This window comes from Cucurbita pepo, chromosome LG11 (genome assembly GCF_002806865.2).
Source record: "Cucurbita pepo subsp. pepo cultivar mu-cu-16 chromosome LG11, ASM280686v2, whole genome shotgun sequence".
NCBI lineage: Eukaryota > Viridiplantae > Streptophyta > Magnoliopsida > Cucurbitales > Cucurbitaceae > Cucurbita > Cucurbita pepo.
The window spans coordinates 9,391,370-9,411,393 of record NC_036648.1 but is presented as its reverse complement, the minus strand read 5'-3'; the positions used below and the strand labels follow the sequence as shown (position 1 = coordinate 9,411,393).

The 20,024-nt window shown below is 34.1% G+C and overlaps 3 protein-coding genes and 1 long non-coding RNA gene across 7 annotated transcripts; 1 reads left to right on the top strand and 3 right to left on the bottom strand.

Moving 5' to 3' along the window:
- Positions 1-5,120: 5,120 nt before the first annotated feature.
- LOC111806051 (protein phosphatase 1 regulatory inhibitor subunit PPP1R7 homolog) lies at positions 5,121-8,872 on the top strand. Of its 3 annotated transcripts, XR_002816732.1 has the most exons (8): positions 5,121-5,543; positions 5,846-6,076; positions 6,420-6,566; positions 6,686-6,828; positions 6,919-7,033; positions 7,953-8,082; positions 8,521-8,589; positions 8,765-8,872. XR_002816732.1 is itself a non-coding variant. In XM_023691394.1 (7 exons), the coding sequence occupies exons 1-6, from the start codon at positions 5,247-5,249 to the stop codon at positions 8,040-8,042; spliced, it is 1,023 nt and encodes a 340-aa protein (XP_023547162.1). In that variant the 5' UTR covers positions 5,121-5,246; the 3' UTR covers positions 8,043-8,082; positions 8,521-8,719. The 3 variants fall into 3 exon arrangements, 2 of the variants coding, with proteins under 2 accessions (XP_023547162.1, XP_023547163.1); XM_023691394.1 differs by lacking the exon at positions 8,765-8,872 and having other exon boundaries at positions 8,521-8,719; XM_023691395.1 differs by lacking the exons at positions 8,521-8,589; positions 8,765-8,872 and adding an exon at positions 8,368-8,446.
- A 1,247-nt stretch (positions 8,873-10,119) lies between these two features.
- On the bottom strand, positions 10,120-10,985 carry LOC111805257. The gene is made up of 2 exons (XR_002816637.1): positions 10,877-10,985; positions 10,120-10,809 (listed from the first exon to the last, which is right to left on the bottom strand). It is a non-coding gene; the product is annotated as an uncharacterized LOC111805257 (long non-coding RNA).
- A 61-nt stretch (positions 10,986-11,046) lies between these two features.
- Positions 11,047-13,856, bottom strand: LOC111805255 (SNW/SKI-interacting protein A-like). Its single transcript, XM_023690235.1, has 3 exons — positions 11,990-13,856; positions 11,731-11,790; positions 11,047-11,081 (listed from the first exon to the last, which is right to left on the bottom strand). The coding sequence occupies exon 1, from the start codon at positions 13,808-13,810 to the stop codon at positions 11,993-11,995; it is 1,818 nt and encodes a 605-aa protein (XP_023546003.1). The 5' UTR covers positions 13,811-13,856; the 3' UTR covers positions 11,047-11,081; positions 11,731-11,790; positions 11,990-11,992.
- Positions 11,054-19,683, bottom strand: LOC111805256 (SNW/SKI-interacting protein A-like). Of its 2 annotated transcripts, none has more exons than XM_023690237.1 (4): positions 19,371-19,683; positions 15,336-17,188; positions 11,731-11,790; positions 11,054-11,081 (listed from the first exon to the last, which is right to left on the bottom strand). In XM_023690237.1, the coding sequence occupies exon 2, from the start codon at positions 17,154-17,156 to the stop codon at positions 15,339-15,341; it is 1,818 nt and encodes a 605-aa protein (XP_023546005.1). In that variant the 5' UTR covers positions 17,157-17,188; positions 19,371-19,683; the 3' UTR covers positions 11,054-11,081; positions 11,731-11,790; positions 15,336-15,338. The 2 variants fall into 2 exon arrangements, with proteins under 2 accessions (XP_023546005.1, XP_023546004.1); XM_023690236.1 differs by having other exon boundaries at positions 15,336-17,179.
- Between the last annotated feature and the right edge of the window lie 341 nt (positions 19,684-20,024).

The window sequence follows — 20,024 nt, the reverse complement described above, 5'->3', positions numbered from 1 at the left end:
GACTTGACCCAACTTCTTTCATTTTCCACCTTAAATGCATTGCAAGCGCTACAAAATATAATATCCAATAAAAATAAATAACCAAACAACTAAATAGAAATAAATGAAAGCTTAAAGAATGTCCTCCGCTGCGTTATATACCACACGCCGCCCTCGACAGCCAGCTTGAGAAAGTTGGCAGATTGAATTTCAGAACCTAACAACATGACACGTGTCACTTTATTACGCTTCAGAAAAACTTAAATATTAATTTTTACTTTTCAAATATTTATATCTGATAGTTTATGAACATAATACTTTAATTGTATTATTAATCTCGTAAATAATTAATTTCCTATGACTTACTGCTATTTAAAATAGTATTAAATATTTAGTACAACCTTTGTACTGAAATATTGAGTTTTTTTTATTTTAATGCTTTGGATATATCCGAGAAAGGTCTATTAATCTCATTAAATTATCATGACGGTTATTTATTTCAATTATTTTTATTCTTTCATTAAAATTATTCTACCCAACTAATATTTTATCAATTATTTCTATTTATTATTTATACTCTCGGTTAATATCTGTTAATAAAAATTTTAAAAGTTCAAGAATATTTTTGTAATATTTTAAAATTTTAAGAGTAATTTCGAAATAATGCATAATAGTCTCGGCCCTTAATTTATTCAACGCTCATTATTGTCTTATAAGATAAATACATTGTATCCTCTACCATACTCTACAGCATATTAAATGACGGTCGACATATTAATGGAAACAAATTTAGGACAATCAACTTCTCAACTAAAAATTTCCATACAGAGAATTATTAATAACTATAATTGATTTTGCCCGTAAGTCTTCCTTCAGAGAATTATTAATCATTAATTCCCGAAGAAAAAACAAAACAAAATTAAAATATTAAACACTGAAACGACGTCGTTGAGTCTGATAATTACGGCGGCCTACGACATTGAAAGTTCATATATTATATTATGTGATCATAAAAATAAGAGCTTAATTATATTTGAAATGAAAACCAACCCACAAAACGACTTGCACTTCTACTTGAATTATTGTATATTATTTTTTAAGTTTATTTTATTTTAGTCTAATTAGATTTTCTATTATTATATACAAATAAAAGACAAAATTATTTATTATTATTGGTGTTATAAATAAATAATAATAATAATAATGGGAGTGAAAGCTGTACTTGAATATGAAGTTGTGGAGAGATACCAGTTTTTATTTATATTTATTTATTTTATTATTATTGCCTCTCTTCCCCACTCAGTATATAATATGTATTTAATATATATATATATATATATATATTTTTTTTTTTAATAATAAAGCAAAAATGGGTGTAGGGCCGTTTAGCTGGCCGGTCCACTTTCGCTATTAAATTCTGTTTTTATTTTGAATATCCGTAAATAAATTAATATTTATTTTATCGATGGTAGAAGATAAGGATCCCGAGGCATTTTTTGAGTCTTTTATTCTTGTCTCATTCTACGAAAATTCATTAATGACATAACAACGTCACGTTGAAATAAATATACAAAGCAATGGCACCTTCATGAAGCGCTGCAACAATAAAATTTTAGGTAAACACGATTCTCCACAATTGTATAATATTTTTCACTTCCCAAAAGGTTTCAAACCAATGGAAAGAGTATTCATTGATTATAAACCCATGACCATTTCCTAAATTAGCCGAGGTGGGACTTTCATCATCCAATACCTCCCCTTGAACAAAGTACGCATCTCTTTAATCGAAACTCGACTCCTTTGGAGTCTTAGTCATTTTTTACTGCCTTCGATGAGACTTGACTCATTTTCTTTTCGAGTCCTTTGTTCGATATTTGAGGATTTACCAATCTATTGGCACGACTAAGTTTAGAGCATGGCTCTGATACCATGGTAGATGAGCACGACTCTCCATGATGGTATGATATTGTCAACTTTGAGCATAAGCTCTCGTGGCTTTACTTTGGGCTTCCCCAAAATGCCTCAAACTAATGAAGAGAGTATTCCTTGATTATAAACTCATAATCATTCCCTAAATTAACCGATGTGAGACTTTTATCATCAAACAATAGCAACGTCCCTCCACCTGTCTACGTAGCTACTAAAATTTTCTAAATTAGAGCCTCGAAATTAGGTTTTTTTGGTTTGATATCTAAGTTATAAGATTAACAATCGATGAATTTGGTATAATTGCTCAATGAAGACGAAAACCATCTCGGTATAGGTCTCGTAAGTCTCTTTTGGATTAATCAAATTACAGTCTCGTCACCTTTCTCTAAAGGTCATACACTAAAGTATCTCTTTGAAAAACCGACCTTCGTGGGCCAATAAGGTGGCTGACGTGATTGCGTACATTACCCAGAAACCCTAAATGTATATACTAATCAAGAGACGACTTGCTCTCCCTCCTTCACTCCGTTGAGGATGGAGGATTATTAAGAGTGAGTCCCACATTGGTTAATTTAGTGGAAGATCATGAGTTTATAAGTGAGGAATACTATCTCTAGTGGTATGAGGTCTTTTGGAAATCTCAAAACAAAGCCATGAAAACTTATGAGGCTCAAAATGGACAAAAATTTAGTTATTTTCAATATTTATTAGTCATGATTCAAAATCATATTCTATAAATACGAAATAAGATATTTTATTTTAATACAGAGAGATTAACTCCATAAAATATGGTATAAAAATATTAAAAAACATATAAAAAAATAATAATTATCCAAATAATAAAGGACTGGCTTCCACCTGCCAACCCAATCACAATGAATTAAATAAAAGGCGAAAAAACAAAAAACCATGATGAAGATGTAAACTTTTTTGGGTTAATGCAACATTATGATATAATTATTGAGCAATTAAGGTTTGGATAACAAGTTGCTCTTTCACTAAAGCGTTACTTTTTCAGGCTAAAAGAGAACCCCAAAACTGTTACTCATATGGGACATCATCATTATTTGGGTAAGCATGCTTCTAAAGAGGAACCCAAAGTCAAACTTTTGTTACAAACCCTTCCTAAAGCTATTTCCATTAGCTACAGATTCCTCGCTTTTTCATTAATTAATTATATGCCAAGGAAAAATTAAAGCAATCAATAAAGATTTAATATTTTTATTTTTCTTAATTTTTTACTTTTCGCTTTAGCAATATAAAAAATAAAATTTAATAGATTTATTGATTATAATATGTTGTATTAATATATGAATGGTCACTTTTTCTTTATTTAAATATTGCATTCTCGATATTTGTGCTAGAATGAATGTTTCAAAACCCTAATATTGATTCGTCAGATCCATATCGGTCAACTTCTCACTACCCAAGGTTATATACTGTGAGCCGTTGTTGTTACTCTCTTACTTGCTTATATAACGTTTCTTTCAAAAATCTATCTCTGCCCTCGTTTTCTAAACCTTCTCTTAAACCGTGGCCAGAGGCTCGAGCATACGTCGCTTGGCCGTAGGCGACGTAAAAACGATTTGGTTTAGCTCACTTGTCGTTGGAAAGTGAGTGCTACACAATCGCAATTCTGCTGCCATCAAGAGTGCGATTGTGACAAAAGGGTGTGAAAACCTCTCAATGGCAGACTAGTTTTAAAAAACTTGAGAGGAAGCCCAAAGAGAACAATATTTGCCAACTNAGAGTGCGATTGTGACAAAAGGGTGTGAAAACCTCTCAATGGCCGACTAGTTTTAAAAAACTTGAGAGGAAGCCCAAAGAGAACAATATTTGCCAACTGTGGGCTTGGACTCTTATAAATGGTGATAGAGCCAGCGAGAAGGCTGAGCTCGAAGGGGGTGGACACGAGACGGTGTGTCAGTAATGCCGCTAGGCTCTAAAGGGGGTGGATTGGAGGGGAGTGTACCACGTTGATGGAAAGTGGATATTTGGAAAATATAATGACTAAAATGAAAAAATGCGTAAGGTTTTGATATTGAAAATTAATTTATCGTCGATGGAAAATGGATGGAAAAAGCTTAGTTTTGTTTCACAGAAAAGGACGAAAGAACTTACGTTTTCGATAAATATTTCATGAATCACGAAAGAGGTTAAAATTTTTCTCAATCGAGGACGTTGATTGAAAATATGAGTTTGGTTGCCATATTTGAGTCAACGTATCAACTCGACTTAATAATGATCCAATACGGTCGAGTCTCCTTATTGAACTCACCTGTTTTATACCAATTTAAGTATACCTCACCTATTTTAAACATATATTATTACCTGTTACCTCGAGAAGCAAGCGTTTGTGTATAAATCATTTTAGTTTATACACGTCAATCAAATATACGCTAATCACAATCTTTACAATTCACGGTCTTTTTCACTTATCAATCAATGTTCATTTAATACTCATACATTAGGTAGATATTCGAATTTATATTTTTCGACGAGTTTAAGTTGCGTGTGATGAAAATTCGAACCTGTTACATTAATAATCATATATAATTGAACGAACTATATAATATAATAAATAATAATTTGATTAAATGTTCTAAAGTACGGTTCTCTTGTTTCCACATGCCTTATATTCTATGGTTTTAATACCTTTGATTTGACAAGAAAAAGTATGCAAAATCTATACTATTTCGAACTACGTCGTCAAAAGAATTACGCATTTGTAAAATAAAATAAAATGTATTTTGGATTTGATTTGATTTTTTCCAAATTCAAATATTTAAATTTATCTTAGTACATGAATCTTAAAATTAATTTTTATTTTTAATTTAAAATAATAAAATAATGTTTAAAAAATTTAAAATAGGGCATTAAACGGGTCGATTAAATATGAATAATTTAAAATTTAAATTAATAGATCTTATCTTGTTTTACAATTAAAATTTAATTTTAGGGATCTTATTTTGTTTAGATTTAAAATGGTCGGGGTATTTTAGTCATTTAGTAAATTCGATTTACTATTAAAATATTATATTTTTCCATTTCTACAAAAACAAACAGGCCCAGCCTCAAAGAAGAAATTTGGGCCTTATTGTAATGGGCCTAATTTTTTTGAAAAGCCCATGAGATGAATTGGGCCCTCACGGCTATTCGAGCCCAAACAGTTAAGACTAGGGAACCCAGACACCTTCATTAAGACTGAAAGAGAGCGGTTCTTGAACGCAAACTCAGAATTCCATTTCCAATTAATCGAACACAAGCAGAAGCTCCGGTTTTCTGCGAAACAAGCTTCAGCTTCAATCTTCTTTGCCGTCTGGATTTCTAGGTTTCGCATGGACGCTGTATACGAATCACCGTCTGGTTTGGAATCGAAGGAGGATGATCCGATGATAGTAGATGATCTCAATTCTACGGTTCTCGATCTCACCAGCTTTCAGCTCCATGACCTGGACTCTATTGAGTTGCCTTCGAGTTTAATGGAATTGGACCTGACGGCAAATCGACTTTCGAGTTTGGACTCTCGGATTGGAGAGCTCTCGAACCTGAAGAAGCTCTCTCTTCGTCAGAATCTCATTAATGATGCTGCGGTTGAATCGCTTTCTCGCTGGAACGCTCTGTCAGGTCTCGAGGTATTCAATCGTTCCTCTTCGTCGCATTCGATTTTTAGAAAATTAAATCAGAATCGACGGAACATTGCTTCTAATTATAATGTAGAGATCTATTTTTACGTTTTTTTTTTTCTTTTGTTGTTGTTGTTGTTGTTGCTGAATGCGTCAGTGAGTTTTAAAGATATATCAATATTCTTATGTTGCTCGGTGAGTGTTCTAACTTAATCAATTCATAGAAAATGTTGCTCGACGATCCTTTAAGTGAAGCAATTCTAGAATAACGCAAGACCTTGCTATATTTATTATTATATTCGTTGTTATAGGAACTTGTTCTCAGAGACAATCAAATGACGAAAATTCCTGATGCGAGCATATTCAAGAGGCTTTTGGTATTTGATGTTTCTTTCAACGAAATCACTTCGTTACATGGCTTGTCCAAGGTCTCCGATTCACTGACGGAACTTTATGTATCTAAGAATGAAGTTGTTAAAATGGAAGAGCTAGATCACTTCCATCAGTTACAGATTCTTGAGCTTGGTTCCAATAGACTGCGGGTTTGCTCTCTATATCTTTTGTTAAAAATCTTTATTGTATCAGTTATCTCACAGTATGAATATTAGGTATAGCTTCTAGTCAGAGCTTTCTATATAACTATTTGTCTTAGGAAGGTGAATATATGATCATCCGTGCTTTACTTTATTTCATACGGTACTCTTTACTTGTAATTAAAGGCGCAATGCTCATGGTGAAAGAAAAAAAACTTAAAAATAATACAGGCATTCTCTCCTGAAGAAGCAAACAGATAAATTTTAGTTTGTTTCTTCAGAAGAGACTTGTTATTTTTCAAATATTTTTGGATAATAACATTGTGATTGAAGTTTCTACACTGTGTTACAGGTAATGGAGAATTTGCGAAACTTAGTGAATTTGCAAGAGCTATGGTTAGGGCGTAACCGGATCAAGGCAGTAAACCTTTGTGGACTAAGATGTCTCCAGAAAATTAGTCTGCAAAGCAACCGTTTGACTTCAATGACAGGATTTGAGGTATGGTACTTGATTATGACAATAATTTGTTGTTTCAATTTGCACAATAAACATCCTGGTGTGTTCGATCGCTGCTTTGCAATCTCCACAACTTTTTTGTTCTTTTCCCAACCTGTCAGGGATGTATTGCTTTGGAAGAACTATATCTGAGCCATAATGGAATTTCAAAAATTGAAGGCATTTCAACGTTAGTCAATCTTCGTATTTTGGATGTTTCATCGAATAAGCTAACGAGTGTGAGTGGCACTGAAAAACTGACACGGTATCACAAATTCCCTAGCTTCATCTTATGCAACATGCTTATCTTTCCTAGAGTGATAATCTGGAACCTTCACTGGATCTATGTTTGCAGTTTAGAAGATTTATGGCTTAACGACAACCAAATTGAATCACTTGAAAGCATTTCTGAGGATGTTGCAGGTTCAAGAGAGAAACTGACGACCATCTACCTTGAGAACAATCCATGTGTAAGTTTCCATACTCAAGAATGTTCATAACTTAAAAATTTTCTTTCAACTTGGTAAGGCCATTATGACCTCTAGTTTCTGAACTGTTGGCGCTTCAATAGTGTGATGATGATATCTTTGGGGCTTAGTATAGGTTTCTTCATGTTTCATATTTCAGCTATGACTTCTGAGGGAAAAGTATAGGCGTCGTTCATAACAATTTACTTCTACTCTTTCTATTTTTAAAGAAGAAAACTATCATCATAGATTTTCTGTGCTTCTCAATTCTTTGATTTGGCATGCTAGCTTACTCTTCTGCTTTCCATATCTGAAATTGTTATCTCATTTCCTTATAACCATCCTGCGAACTTAAATAAAAGAATTTTTGTAAGATGAAAATGAAATCCAATTTTCGTACTAGACATGTGTATATAACACTATAACTCCTTTATTAGCATTTTATTTGATATGCTGCTTGAATATTTCTTGTCAGTTTGGAAGCCGTAGAAATCTAAAATAATACAGATCTTCCCTGCAACTCCTCTAAAGCCGCGATTTTGCCTATCCTCTCGGAGGGTGGGGGTTTGCATTTTAGACTTTTTTAGGCTCTGTTTGATAATGATTTAGTTTTTTCATTTTCCTGTTTGCTTGTTTTCTCTTACTTTCCCTACAATGGTAAGAACCTTTTGAATTCTTAGTCAAGTTCCAAAAACAAAAATATTTTTTTTAGTTTAAAAACAAAGAAAGTGAATACGAAAACAAAGAAAACAAAGAAACTTATATGTTTATAAGTTTAATTTTCAAAAAACTCTAAATCAAATACTAAATAGCTATTGAACTGAGTCTCTGATTTTTCATATTAGGTATTTCATCAGCCATAAATAGTGAATGGATCTTTCTGTTTGGCGTTTTCATGACAACCGATGGTCTTTTTTTGCAGGCAAAGACTCCCAACTATTTTGCCAGACTAAAACAGATTTTCCCAAACATACAGCAAATTGACTCGGAGATCTTTACAAAGGACTTTTGAGAGTACACTGCAGCTTCTCGTGGACAGCCATAATATACAAGTAACATACTTCCACCTTCCATTCTTTCACTGATTTAGTTAATTTTAATTTTGCAATTAATGTTTCAAAACTAATTTATTTTTAAAAAATTCTGTTAGTTATGTTCGCTAAAATGCCCAATACAAACTCAAAGATCGAGTAATTATTGTTTAAAACATTATGGGAAAAATTGAAACCAACTGTATTTATTAGGGGTATTTTGTGTATAAATTAGTCGATTTCTATTTTTCCGGTTGATCATAAATTTTGATCCTAATGTGTTAATTTTGTTCGATATTTTAACAGAGATGGCTACAAAAATATCTCTTCTGCTTATAAAAGCTATCAAATATTGAGTAAAGTTGGAAATTGTGAAAATTTGTAAGAGATTAATTTAAATACTAAAGAAATCGAGTATCTGAGTTATTAATTATTTTCATTCTTGGATCCTTTTGGCAGGTCAATTATGGATAAAATGCCGAGGAGACTTTATTCGTTTGTGGACTTCTGCCCTGCTCTCTTTTTAAGGTTGTGTGTTAAATAATTAGTACTTATTTAACCAAATTTTGCATGTTATTTGGAGTCCAAAAATTTGTTTGTGGAGTTTGAATTTGGAGTTCTAGAGGTATTTCAATGTTCAGTGGTCTAGTTCCAAGTATAATGTCTTATTTTCTGAATTGTAAATTTTTCTTGAGTGGGCCAGCTGAAAATGTCGTTTTTGCCCCCTACGTACCCAAAGGAAAACAGCGGCAGCAGTAGTGTAAAACCAAGGGAAGGGCCGTACGAGTGCTACAAATATTGTCGATTGCTAGCTTGGTCTTGCTCTTTGTCAGGTGAATGCTCTATTTCCGCATCATTCACTTGAATTTTATAAAAAATAACTGTTTTTAGTAAGATAAAACGTTCTTTCTTAATAATGAAATTTATAAACACTATTTATGTCCATAAGTTTTGGATTTTGTTACTCACTTTCTACTCTTGCTAAGTTTTGAAAATTTAAAAAAAAAAAAAAAAAAAAAAAAAGTTTTTCTAGACTTATTTTTGTTTTTAGAATTTTACTAGTAATTCAAGTGTTTTGAAGGGGAAATTAGGGAAAAACCAAAACAATTTTTTTTAAAAAAAAAACTATTAACAAGATTAGATGGATTCATTAATTTTTTATATCTTATTTAAACCTTTATTCGTGATTTTTTTAATTTTTGAATTTGTAAATAACATATCATTCATTGAATGAAAAATATCAGATGAGTATGACATTATTTTACTTTTTAAAAAATTTGAAAATTGATTTGAGTGTAAATTGTAGCTATTTTTACGTGATCGAAAATTGAATTAAAAATAGAACGAAAAGATTTTCCCCTCTATTTGTTTCCATGNAATTAAAAATAGAACGAAAAGATTTTCCCCTCTATTTGTTTCCGTGAGTTGTGATCGCGTCATGTCTGAATCGATAGCTATTTGAAATTGTAGTAAGCTAGTGTTATTGGATTTTAAAACTTGATTAGTAGAAATAAAGTTTTATGAAACCTAAGTACTTTGTCTATCCATGTCTTAGAGAAAAAATATTTTATTTCTGCTTATTTTAAGAATATAGGTCTATCGATGACCATATATTCCGTTTTTAAAAATATTAAAAAATTAGGTTCCTAACACCCATTTAACTTTAAAAAATTGCGAATACAAAATTTATCTATGGACGAAGACTTCGAGTTTGATTAGATTTATATGTAGTAGATTATTATTGTTTTGTATATAGTTTTCTTTTGTCTAAAGTTTATTAGAACAAAATTATAAGTTTTACGTACGTTGGAGAAAATTTAAAAGTTTAGGCATATTATTAAATTTGAGAAACGTTTTAAAATGTGCAAGTAAAACTAAAAAACAGGTTTCTGTAGACCAAATTAAGATTTTCAAATGTTTATTTATTTATTTATTTTAAATCGACGCTAGGGAGCACCCTATTTTAAGTTTATACCCCACTAACTTACCTTTCTTAATCTTCTCTAACCAATCCGTCCGCAACTTATTTTTGTCTCTAATATAATTAAGACTAAAGAGTGTCAATTTGATATTCTATTTTGAAATTAAAAGATAAAAAGGTAATGTTGAAGAGAGTAATTAAAAGAGTAAAGATTGCCGATTAGATATTCTATTTTAAAATTAAAAGATAAGGTAAGGTTGAAGAATAAAATTTTAGAGAGGAGAGAAGAAGCGGTCAGATGGATAAAAGTCGAAGGGAAGAAAAGATGGTTTGAAGGAAAATATGTTAGAAGGAAGGCAACCCAAATTATGAAAAAGGATTTACCCTTCTGTTTTGTAATCTACTAAAACTGAAATCGTGATAAAATAAGGAATGTTAAGAGAATAAAAAAGGTTCGTTCAAAAGAAAATATGATTTAGCTCAAAAGCTCAACTTCGATATAAAATAAAAGTTAGGATGAAAAAGATTCAATGTATTTTCGAGAAAAATGACGAACACACTAGAAATTCTTTGGAAATATGATCTTTCAAACAAAGGCTTAATAACTTTTGTCTTTTGTTTTTAGATTTAAATTACAATTTCATGAAATAGAAAAACAATCAGTTTTTATTCAAAACAAATAAGCAGAAAACTGTTATCAAATATTAGTCAAATAATTTATATTTTAGAAAACAAAAAACAGAAATTAAAAATGTAGTAGCATAAATTTGAAAATCGATTATAACAAAATAAATATAACAGATCAATAATCAAAGGAGGAGTTAAACCTTTTTTTTTCTTTTTNATTATAACAAAATAAATATAACAGATCAATAATCAAAGGAGGATTTAAACCTTTTTTTTTTCTTTTTTGGGGGGGTGAGGGAATGGGAATACCTGGCGGCATCTTCGCCCTCCAAAATCAATGATTCCCTGGTTTTCATATCCTTCTACGTGTTTTTAAATAATTNATGATTCCCTGGTTTTCATATCCTTCTACGTGTTTTTAAATAAAATTCAGATAGATGGGCTGTGACGACCGTTGATCTTCGTTAGTTTCCTACGAACAAAGGATTTCGGTTAATGGAGAGCAAATAGAGAAAGAAGATCCAAGGTTAATGAAGAGCAATAGAGAAAGAATATCACAAAACAGATATTGACATTCAAATCTTGTCCGAAATGGGGGTTCGTTGTAAAAATGATAGATTCAAGCAGAGTAGTATACCTAAATAAGAAAGTTAAAAAATGGACAAATTGGAATTGTAGCTTTAAAGTGTACTAAAAAGGCTGACAAATGTCCATGAAGTTTTCATTAGTAAATTGCGTTCGGATTCTGCATGCAAATCCATGGCTATAAGTGGAGAGTAAATTGTACACGCGGAAATTTCTATTAAAAAAAACTATATGGTAAAAAATACCTTTATACTACTGAAAGTTGCAATATAACTCACTTCAAAAACGTTTCATAACTTATCTAAAAATAAAAATTCTTTTTAAGATTTTCAATAGAAATTGAAATTTTCCACACCATTTCAACTTTCTCCAACAGCTCAATGGATAGTTTTGAAACATTTAAGAGAGGATAAGTAATATTGCAATTTTTTAAATAGGAAGAAACAAACAAACAAAAAAAAAAAAAAAAAAAAGGAAATAAGGGAGAAAATAATGTAAAACAACTGGAAATATCTAAATAGAAGTAAAAATGTCACCTCAAAGGCACCATTTTCTCCGAAGAGTACTCCTCCTGATCGGGATGCCAACTTTTCCACCTGTCGCAAAGAAAAATTCAATCCATCCAAACGAATTAAAGATTTTCCAACGCAATAAAGCATAGAAAGATAAAAATATGGAGTAAAATGGCAATCAAATATTATCTTACTCATAGTTCAGAAGCGCTTTTGGGAGGGTACCTTCTAATGCCAGTAGTAATATAATTGAAACACAAGATAAAACTGATTGGATTTGTACCTTCTAATGCCCTCTTTCAAATCCAATGCGACTTCTACCGGAGCCACCATCATAGCCGTCTCGCGTTGATGAACCACCACTGGCTCTCATTGTCCCACCACTGCCAACTTTATCCATAGCTTTCTTACCTTTCTTCACTTCAGTCAAGAACTGATCCAGTCCAAATGGATCGGCTTCTTCGACTTCTCTTTCGAACTCCACCGGTCTGTCTCTAGGTCCAGACCTTTCTGCAGTGCCTGAAAATGACTTGTCTGGTTTGAAGCGATCGGTCTTCATAATCTTGTCTAACTGTTCGTCAGCACCTCCGTACATATCAGAATCGGCATCTTTTTTAGGTCTGTAAAGGGTTGAGAGAGTGGGCTGAGCGGTAAATAAGCCCTTGTCGTATATATTGTACTGGTCGTCGTTGGCAAATCCCGAGTCCATTCCTTTATCTTGGTTAAATAGCCTCTGATCATACATAACTTCTCCCTCTCTACCTGCTCCGGTAGAAGCCATTCCAAGTGCAACCTTCTCACTAATATCACGATCTCTATCTCTTGTAATCTTACTCCTCTTCCCCATTGCTGCATCTTTGGCTTCCAACCTTCTTTCCCTTTCCCTCTCTCTACGTCGTTCCTCACGAATCTTCTCACGCTGCAATCGCTCTTCCCTTTCTTCCCTCGTCTCCTTTGATAAAGCCTTCTCTTTTTCTCTAATATGCTCGAACTCCTCTTTCATCTCAGAAGTGTCTCTATCTGCAGTGCTCCTCTCAGATGGATAAGAAACTGCAGGCGGAGGTGCAGCACCAGTCCTCTCAGACCGAGCCTTTTGAGCTAAGGCTCGAAGCTCCAATTCCTTCTTCTCCTTCTGCTTCATAAGCATTTCTTTCTGAACCTTAGATCTCATTGCAACTGCTTCTCTTGCTTTCTGTTCTGCAACATACAATGCTTCAGATAGCTTTGCGAAATTGTCGTTGATTTGAACTTCTTGAAGGCCTCTGCCATCAGCTGCAAGACGCTTGTCAAGTGGGATTGTATAACCTTTCGGATTCTTCCAATTTGAAATACAAGGTGGAATCTTCCAATCCTGTTGATCCTTCACGGTGACAGGACGAGGAGGGGAATGCATGACTGGCACAGGAGGAGACCCAGAAGCTCTAGGAACACGCTTATGCTTGAACTTTGGAGGCTCGAGTGGATCTACTGGCATTTCCACCATTCTAATGATTCTCTCCTTGGCACCTGAATTAAAAGCTGCTGATTGCTGAGATGGCTTATACTTGATAAATTTTGAATCTGATGATTGCTTGGCTACATTTTTAGGCTGAGCTGCACTCAATCTTACATTCACTATCTTTTCAAGTGCAGACTTCGTTTCCTCGGTTGTTTCTTCAATCTCTTTCTGCATCTCTTCATCCTCATCATTCTCTTCATCAGTCTTCAAGATCTTTGGAATGAGGTCTTTATGTTGTGAATAAACAATCTTTTTAGAATTTTCATTCTGTTTTACAATGGCATCATATGCAACATTTCCATGGGCATCCACCGTAACAGGAAGGATCTTTGATCCAGGCTTTGATGATTTGTCTCTACCCATGTCGAGTGGGTATTGAGCAATGTGAATCTCTGGGAAAGCACCACCATCTCCAAAATCCTCTACTTTCCGAGGAATAAATCCACTACGCTTCAAGTAAGGTGGTACAGGATTGGCCTTAACAACAGAAGTTTGTTCTGCTTCTGATGAACTTAACCGCTGCTTGAACCATGGATCATTTGAGTGATCGTACTGTGTCACAGCTGTTGACTTTACAGCAGGAAGCAGGTCTTTCAGAGACGCCATAATTTTTGGCTACCAAAATGCACCTGCAAAGTCTATGAAATATCAAATAACGAACATCTTTATCTATAGTACCGTTAACCCAGACCAGAGTTTTCTATAGCAGAAAAGTAGAGGAAATAAATCTATCTTACAAATAAGGGGCTTTGAACTAAATGGAAACCGTTCAAACTCTGATTGAAGTATAAAATAAAGAAGCTGAAAACTTCCCAGAACAATTAGTTTCCACTTGTAGAAGAAAGGGGGAAATGGTGTTTCAAGTTCACTAGCACAAACAGGTAAAACTAGTTGGGAGGTTCATTTATTCCCAGAAATACTACCTTACACCAAACTTTTTTTGACATTTCAAATGTAATTAAACTTATTTAATATTTACATAGAATGTTCCAACCAACTGCTTCTGTTGTAGCTTATGTATAAATAACTTCGAATTATTTGTGTTTTAGTAGTGAGCACACCCTAGGGGTTAGTCTGCTCGGCCAATCCAATGGTCAATTTCACAGAATCATTTGCTTCCAGCATGATATAAAACTAGCCTGAAGTTGGGACATGGATACAATCCATAAAAATTACAAAAGTGACCATCAACTACATGGCAACCACATTGATTCACGTCCATAGAATTTCAGAACTTGGAACCAATGTGACCATGTGAGTTGTGACTATAAACTTGAAAGCCACCTAACCATGACAAAATTTGGCATGTGTCTCTACTAATTTATGAGAATTTGTTTATTTAATATTATCTTGATACGGTCCAGACTACAGTACTTGAATCCCAAGCAAACTAACCAGGAAAACAAATTCAAAATTTCGATAATCAACTGCAAATTTACAATGTCAAAAAACATTGTCCATTCTAAATTACAAAGCCAGAAACCCTGGCAAGAACCTTTAATATTCAACTTAATAATTCCAAAATTTCATTCAGAAATCATTTTTTAACAATTTTAATTTACAAATAGATCTAGAGAATACTAGAATAAGAACATCAGGAAGGGCCAATAAATGGTTAATTCAACTGAAAAACGAAAAAAAAAAAAAAAAAAAAAAAAAAAAAAAAAAAAAAAAAAAAAAAAAAAAAAAAAAAAAAAAAAAAAAACTCAAAAAGTCATCTGCCTACAGCTTGATATTAACCTAGCCATAAGTCGAGACATTAATGCAATTAACAAAAATCACAAAAGAAGAATAAAGAAGCTATCAAACAACTTGATCGACTCTAGTAGAACTTCAAAAACTTGAAACCTGATGTAGCTATAAACTCGGCTTTCAAGTAGGAGAAGAAGATTAAAAAACTTGAAACCTAACCTTAATAGTACAAAATTTTACTTNTCGCAAAGAAAAATTCAATCCATCCAAACGAATTAAAGATTTTCCAACGCAATAAAGCATAGAAAGATAAAAATATGGAGTAAAATGGCAATCAAATATTATCTTACTCATAGTTCAGAAGCGCTTTTGGGAGGGTACCTTCTAATGCCAGTAGTAATATAATTGAAACACAAGATAAAACTGATTGGATTTGTACCTTCTAATGCCCTCTTTCAAATCCAATGCGACTTCTACCGGAGCCACCATCATAGCCGTCTCGCGTTGATGAACCACCACTGGCTCTCATTGTCCCACCACTGCCAACTTTATCCATAGCTTTCTTACCTTTCTTCACTTCAGTCAAGAACTGATCCAGTCCAAATGGATCGGCTTCTTCGACTTCTCTTTCGAACTCCACCGGTCTGTCTCTAGGTCCAGACCTTTCTGCAGTGCCTGAAAATGACTTGTCTGGTTTGAAGCGATCGGTCTTCATAATCTTGTCTAACTGTTCGTCAGCACCTCCGTACATATCAGAATCGGCATCTTTTTTAGGTCTGTAAAGGGTTGAGAGAGTGGGCTGAGCGGTAAATAAGCCCTTGTCGTATATATTGTACTGGTCGTCGTTGGCAAATCCCGAGTCCATTCCTTTATCTTGGTTAAATAGCCTCTGATCATACATAACTTCTCCCTCTCTACCTGCTCCGGTAGAAGCCATTCCAAGTGCAACCTTCTCACTAATATCACGATCTCTATCTCTTGTAATCTTACTCCTCTTCCCCATTGCTGCATCTTTGGCTTCCAACCTTCTTTCCCTTTCCCTCTCTCTACGTCGTTCCTCACGAATCTTCTCACGCTGCAATCGCTCTTCCCTTTCTTCCCTCGTCTCCTTTGATAAAGCCTTCTCTTTTTCTCTAATATGCTCGAACTCCTCTTTCATCTCAGAAGTGTCTCTATCTGCAGTGCTCCTCTCAGATGGATAAGAAACTGCAGGCGGAGGTGCAGCACCAGTCCTCTCAGACCGAGCCTTTTGAGCTAAGGCTCGAAGCTCCAATTCCTTCTTCTCCTTCTGCTTCATAAGCATTTCTTTCTGAACCTTAGATCTCATTGCAACTGCTTCTCTTGCTTTCTGTTCTGCAACATACAATGCTTCAGATAGCTTTGCGAAATTGTCGTTGATTTGAACTTCTTGAAGGCCTCTGCCATCAGCTGCAAGACGCTTGTCAAGTGGGATTGTATAACCTTTCGGATTCTTCCAATTTGAAATACAAGGTGGAATCTTCCAATCCTGTTGATCCTTCACGGTGACAGGACGAGGAGGGGAATGCATGACTGGCACAGGAGGAGACCCAGAAGCTCTAGGAACACGCTTATGCTTGAACTTTGGAGGCTCGAGTGGATCTACTGGCATTTCCACCATTCTAATGATTCTCTCCTTGGCACCTGAATTAAAAGCTGCTGATTGCTGAGATGGCTTATACTTGATAAATTTTGAATCTGATGATTGCTTGGCTACATTTTTAGGCTGAGCTGCACTCAATCTTACATTCACTATCTTTTCAAGTGCAGACTTCGTTTCCTCGGTTGTTTCTTCAATCTCTTTCTGCATCTCTTCATCCTCATCATTCTCTTCATCAGTCTTCAAGATCTTTGGAATGAGGTCTTTATGTTGTGAATAAACAATCTTTTTAGAATTTTCATTCTGTTTTACAATGGCATCATATGCAACATTTCCATGGGCATCCACCGTAACAGGAAGGATCTTTGATCCAGGCTTTGATGATTTGTCTCTACCCATGTCGAGTGGGTATTGAGCAATGTGAATCTCTGGGAAAGCACCACCATCTCCAAAATCCTCTACTTTCCGAGGAATAAATCCACTACGCTTCAAGTAAGGTGGTACAGGATTGGCCTTAACAACAGAAGTTTGTTCTGCTTCTGATGAACTTAACCGCTGCTTGAACCATGGATCATTTGAGTGATCGTACTGTGTCACAGCTGTTGACTTTACAGCAGGAAGCAGGTCTTTCAGAGACGCCATAATTTTTGGCTACCAAAATGCACCTGCAAAGTCTATGAAATATCAAATAACGAACATCTTTATCTATAGTACCGTTAACCCAGACCAGAGTTTTCTATAGCAGAAAAGTAGAGGAAATAAATCTATCTTACAAATAAGGGGCTTTGAACTAAATGGAAACCGTTCAAACTCTGATTGAAGTATAAAATAAAGAAGCTGAAAACTTCCCAGAACAATTAGTTTCCACTTGTAGAAGAAAGGGGGAAATGGTGTTTCAAGTTCACTAGCACAAACAGGTAAAACTAGTTGGGAGGTTCATTTATTCCCAGAAATACTACCTTACACCAAACTTTTTTTGACATTTCAAATGTAATTAAACTTATTTAATATTTACATAGAATGTTCCAACCAACTGCTTCTGTTGTAGCTTATGTATAAATAACTTCGAATTATTTGTGTTTTAGTAGTGAGCACACCCTAGGGGTTAGTCTGCTCGGCCAATCCAATGGTCAATTTCACAGAATCATTTGCTTCCAGCATGATATAAAACTAGCCTGAAGTTGGGACATGGATACAATCCATAAAAATTACAAAAGTGACCATCAACTACATGGCAACCACATTGATTCACGTCCATAGAATTTCAGAACTTGGAACCAATGTGACCATGTGAGTTGTGACTATAAACTTGAAAGCCACCTAACCATGACAAAATTTGGCATGTGTCTCTACTAATTTATGAGAATTTGTTTATTTAATATTATCTTGATACGGTCCAGACTACAGTACTTGAATCCCAAGCAAACTAACCAGGAAAACAAATTCAAAATTTCGATAATCAACTGCAAATTTACAATGTCAAAAAACATTGTCCATTCTAAATTACAAAGCCAGAAACCCTGGCAAGAACCTTTAATATTCAACTTAATAATTCCAAAATTTCATTCAGAAATCATTTTTTAACAATTTTAATTTACAAATAGATCTAGAGAATACTAGAATAAGAACATCAGGAAGGGCCAATAAATGGTTAATTCAACTGAAAAACGAAAAAAAAAAAAAAAAAAAAAAAAAAAAAAAAAAAAAAAAAAAAAAAAAAAAAAAAAAAAAAAAAAAAAAACTCAAAAAGTCATCTGCCTACAGCTTGATATTAACCTAGCCATAAGTCGAGACATTAATGCAATTAACAAAAATCACAAAAGAAGAATAAAGAAGCTATCAAACAACTTGATCGACTCTAGTAGAACTTCAAAAACTTGAAACCTGATGTAGCTATAAACTCGGCTTTCAAGTAGGAGAAGAAGATTAAAAAACTTGAAACCTAACCTTAATAGTACAAAATTTTACTTTCGTTTAATACAATTTCTGAGAGTTCTTTGTGAAAGAATAGTTAGTCACAACTGACAGTACTTCAGTTCCGACCATACAAACTTGGAAATCAAATTTACAATCAAAATAATCCATAATATTACAAAATTTTACTCTCGTTTAATACAATTTCTGAGAGTTCTTTGTGAAAGAATAGTTAGTCACAACTGATAGTACTTCAGTTCCGACCATACAAACTTGGAAATCAAATTTATAATCAAAATAATCCATGACAAGGTTAAATAAGACGGCAAGAATTATTAGAAATATCTGCAATATTGAAATTAACGACTCCGAGTCCATATACAAATCATTCTTTAAAAAAACAACAAGATCTTTGGAGTGCTAGAAAAGATCTCCAGTTCCACGAAAATATGAAGAATAAGCAGATATGATCTATAGCATAAGGAATTACGATTCTCACCACCAGAGACAAGAATAACACTATCGGTATTAAACTCAATGACTCCGTATTCATAGAGAAATCATTCTTTACCGATTCTGAAATACGAATAGATCATCGGAGTGCTAGAATAAGCTCGCCAGTTCAAGAAAAATATGAAACAAGAGAAGAAATAACTTGTAGCACTCGAAATTGCGATTCTCACCATTGAAGAGAAGAACTAACACCATCAATATTCTATAAAATTGCTCCGAAATGAAAGAGAAATCATTCCGACTCTAAAACAACAATAGATCTTCGAAATGCTAAAATTAGTTCTCCGTTCGAGACGAACATGAAGCAAGAACGAACAAGCAGCCAATAGCATAATAAATTACAATTCTCACCATCGGAAACAAGAATAGCTATATCAACATCCAGATTCTAGGTTGAAACGCATCAATTTCTAATAAAATGAAACTTACAGATAGCGAATCTCTGAAATACGACAGACGCGGAAACCGAATTTGTTTCTGTAACTAAGAAATAGACGCCGCAACGCGTAGATCGTCGACGGCCTCCGTGAAGAAGGAAGGTGAGCTTCTGCCTTCCGGCGATGCCTCGAGAGAGAGACAGAGAGAGAGAGAGAGACAGACAGAGAGAGAGAGAGAGAGAGAGAGAGAGAGAGAGAGAGAGAGAGAGAGGGAGACCAAAGGAAGGAGAAAGCGAGTTGATGTTACTGAGAGTCAGAAATGAAGAAGAGAGGCTTTTGGTTCGATGAATCTTCGCGGAGACAAACTTGAGGGCTGGCGCTATATATACGGCAATTTTCACGCGCGCCTAGCCGCCGACCTTCGACGGCCCCCTTCGTAAATTCTCAATATTACCCTTTTCTTGATATGATATTTCACTTTTACCCTTGTTTCTCTGTTTATATTTGAACCTGTTCGCCGCCCGGTAACTTTATAAATTTATAAGATTAACGTGCGTATCTTGATATGTTCAATTATAAATTTGTTTAATAGATTAATTTTAAAAAGAATTGATTTATGACTCGGTATGTTATGAGCATTTCTCCCACAATTGTATGATATTGTCCGGTTTGAGCATAAGCTCTCATGGGTTTACTTTGGGCTTCT

Excerpts from the sequence above, each read along its gene's own strand:
- LOC111806051 (XM_023691394.1), top strand. The coding sequence starts at position 5,247 with ATGGACGCTGTATACGAATCACCGTCTGGTTTGGAATCGAAGGAGGAT. Across the intron at positions 5,544-5,845 it reads ACGCTCTGTCAGGTCTCGAG|GAACTTGTTCTCAGAGACAA; the intron begins GTATTCAATCGT and ends TCGTTGTTATAG. Across the intron at positions 6,567-6,685 it reads CTTCAATGACAGGATTTGAG|GGATGTATTGCTTTGGAAGA; the intron begins GTATGGTACTTG and ends CCAACCTGTCAG.
- LOC111805255 (XM_023690235.1), bottom strand. The coding sequence starts at position 13,810 with ATGGCGTCTCTGAAAGACCTGCTTCCTGCTGTAAAGTCAACAGCTGTG.
- LOC111805256 (XM_023690237.1), bottom strand. The coding sequence starts at position 17,156 with ATGGCGTCTCTGAAAGACCTGCTTCCTGCTGTAAAGTCAACAGCTGTG.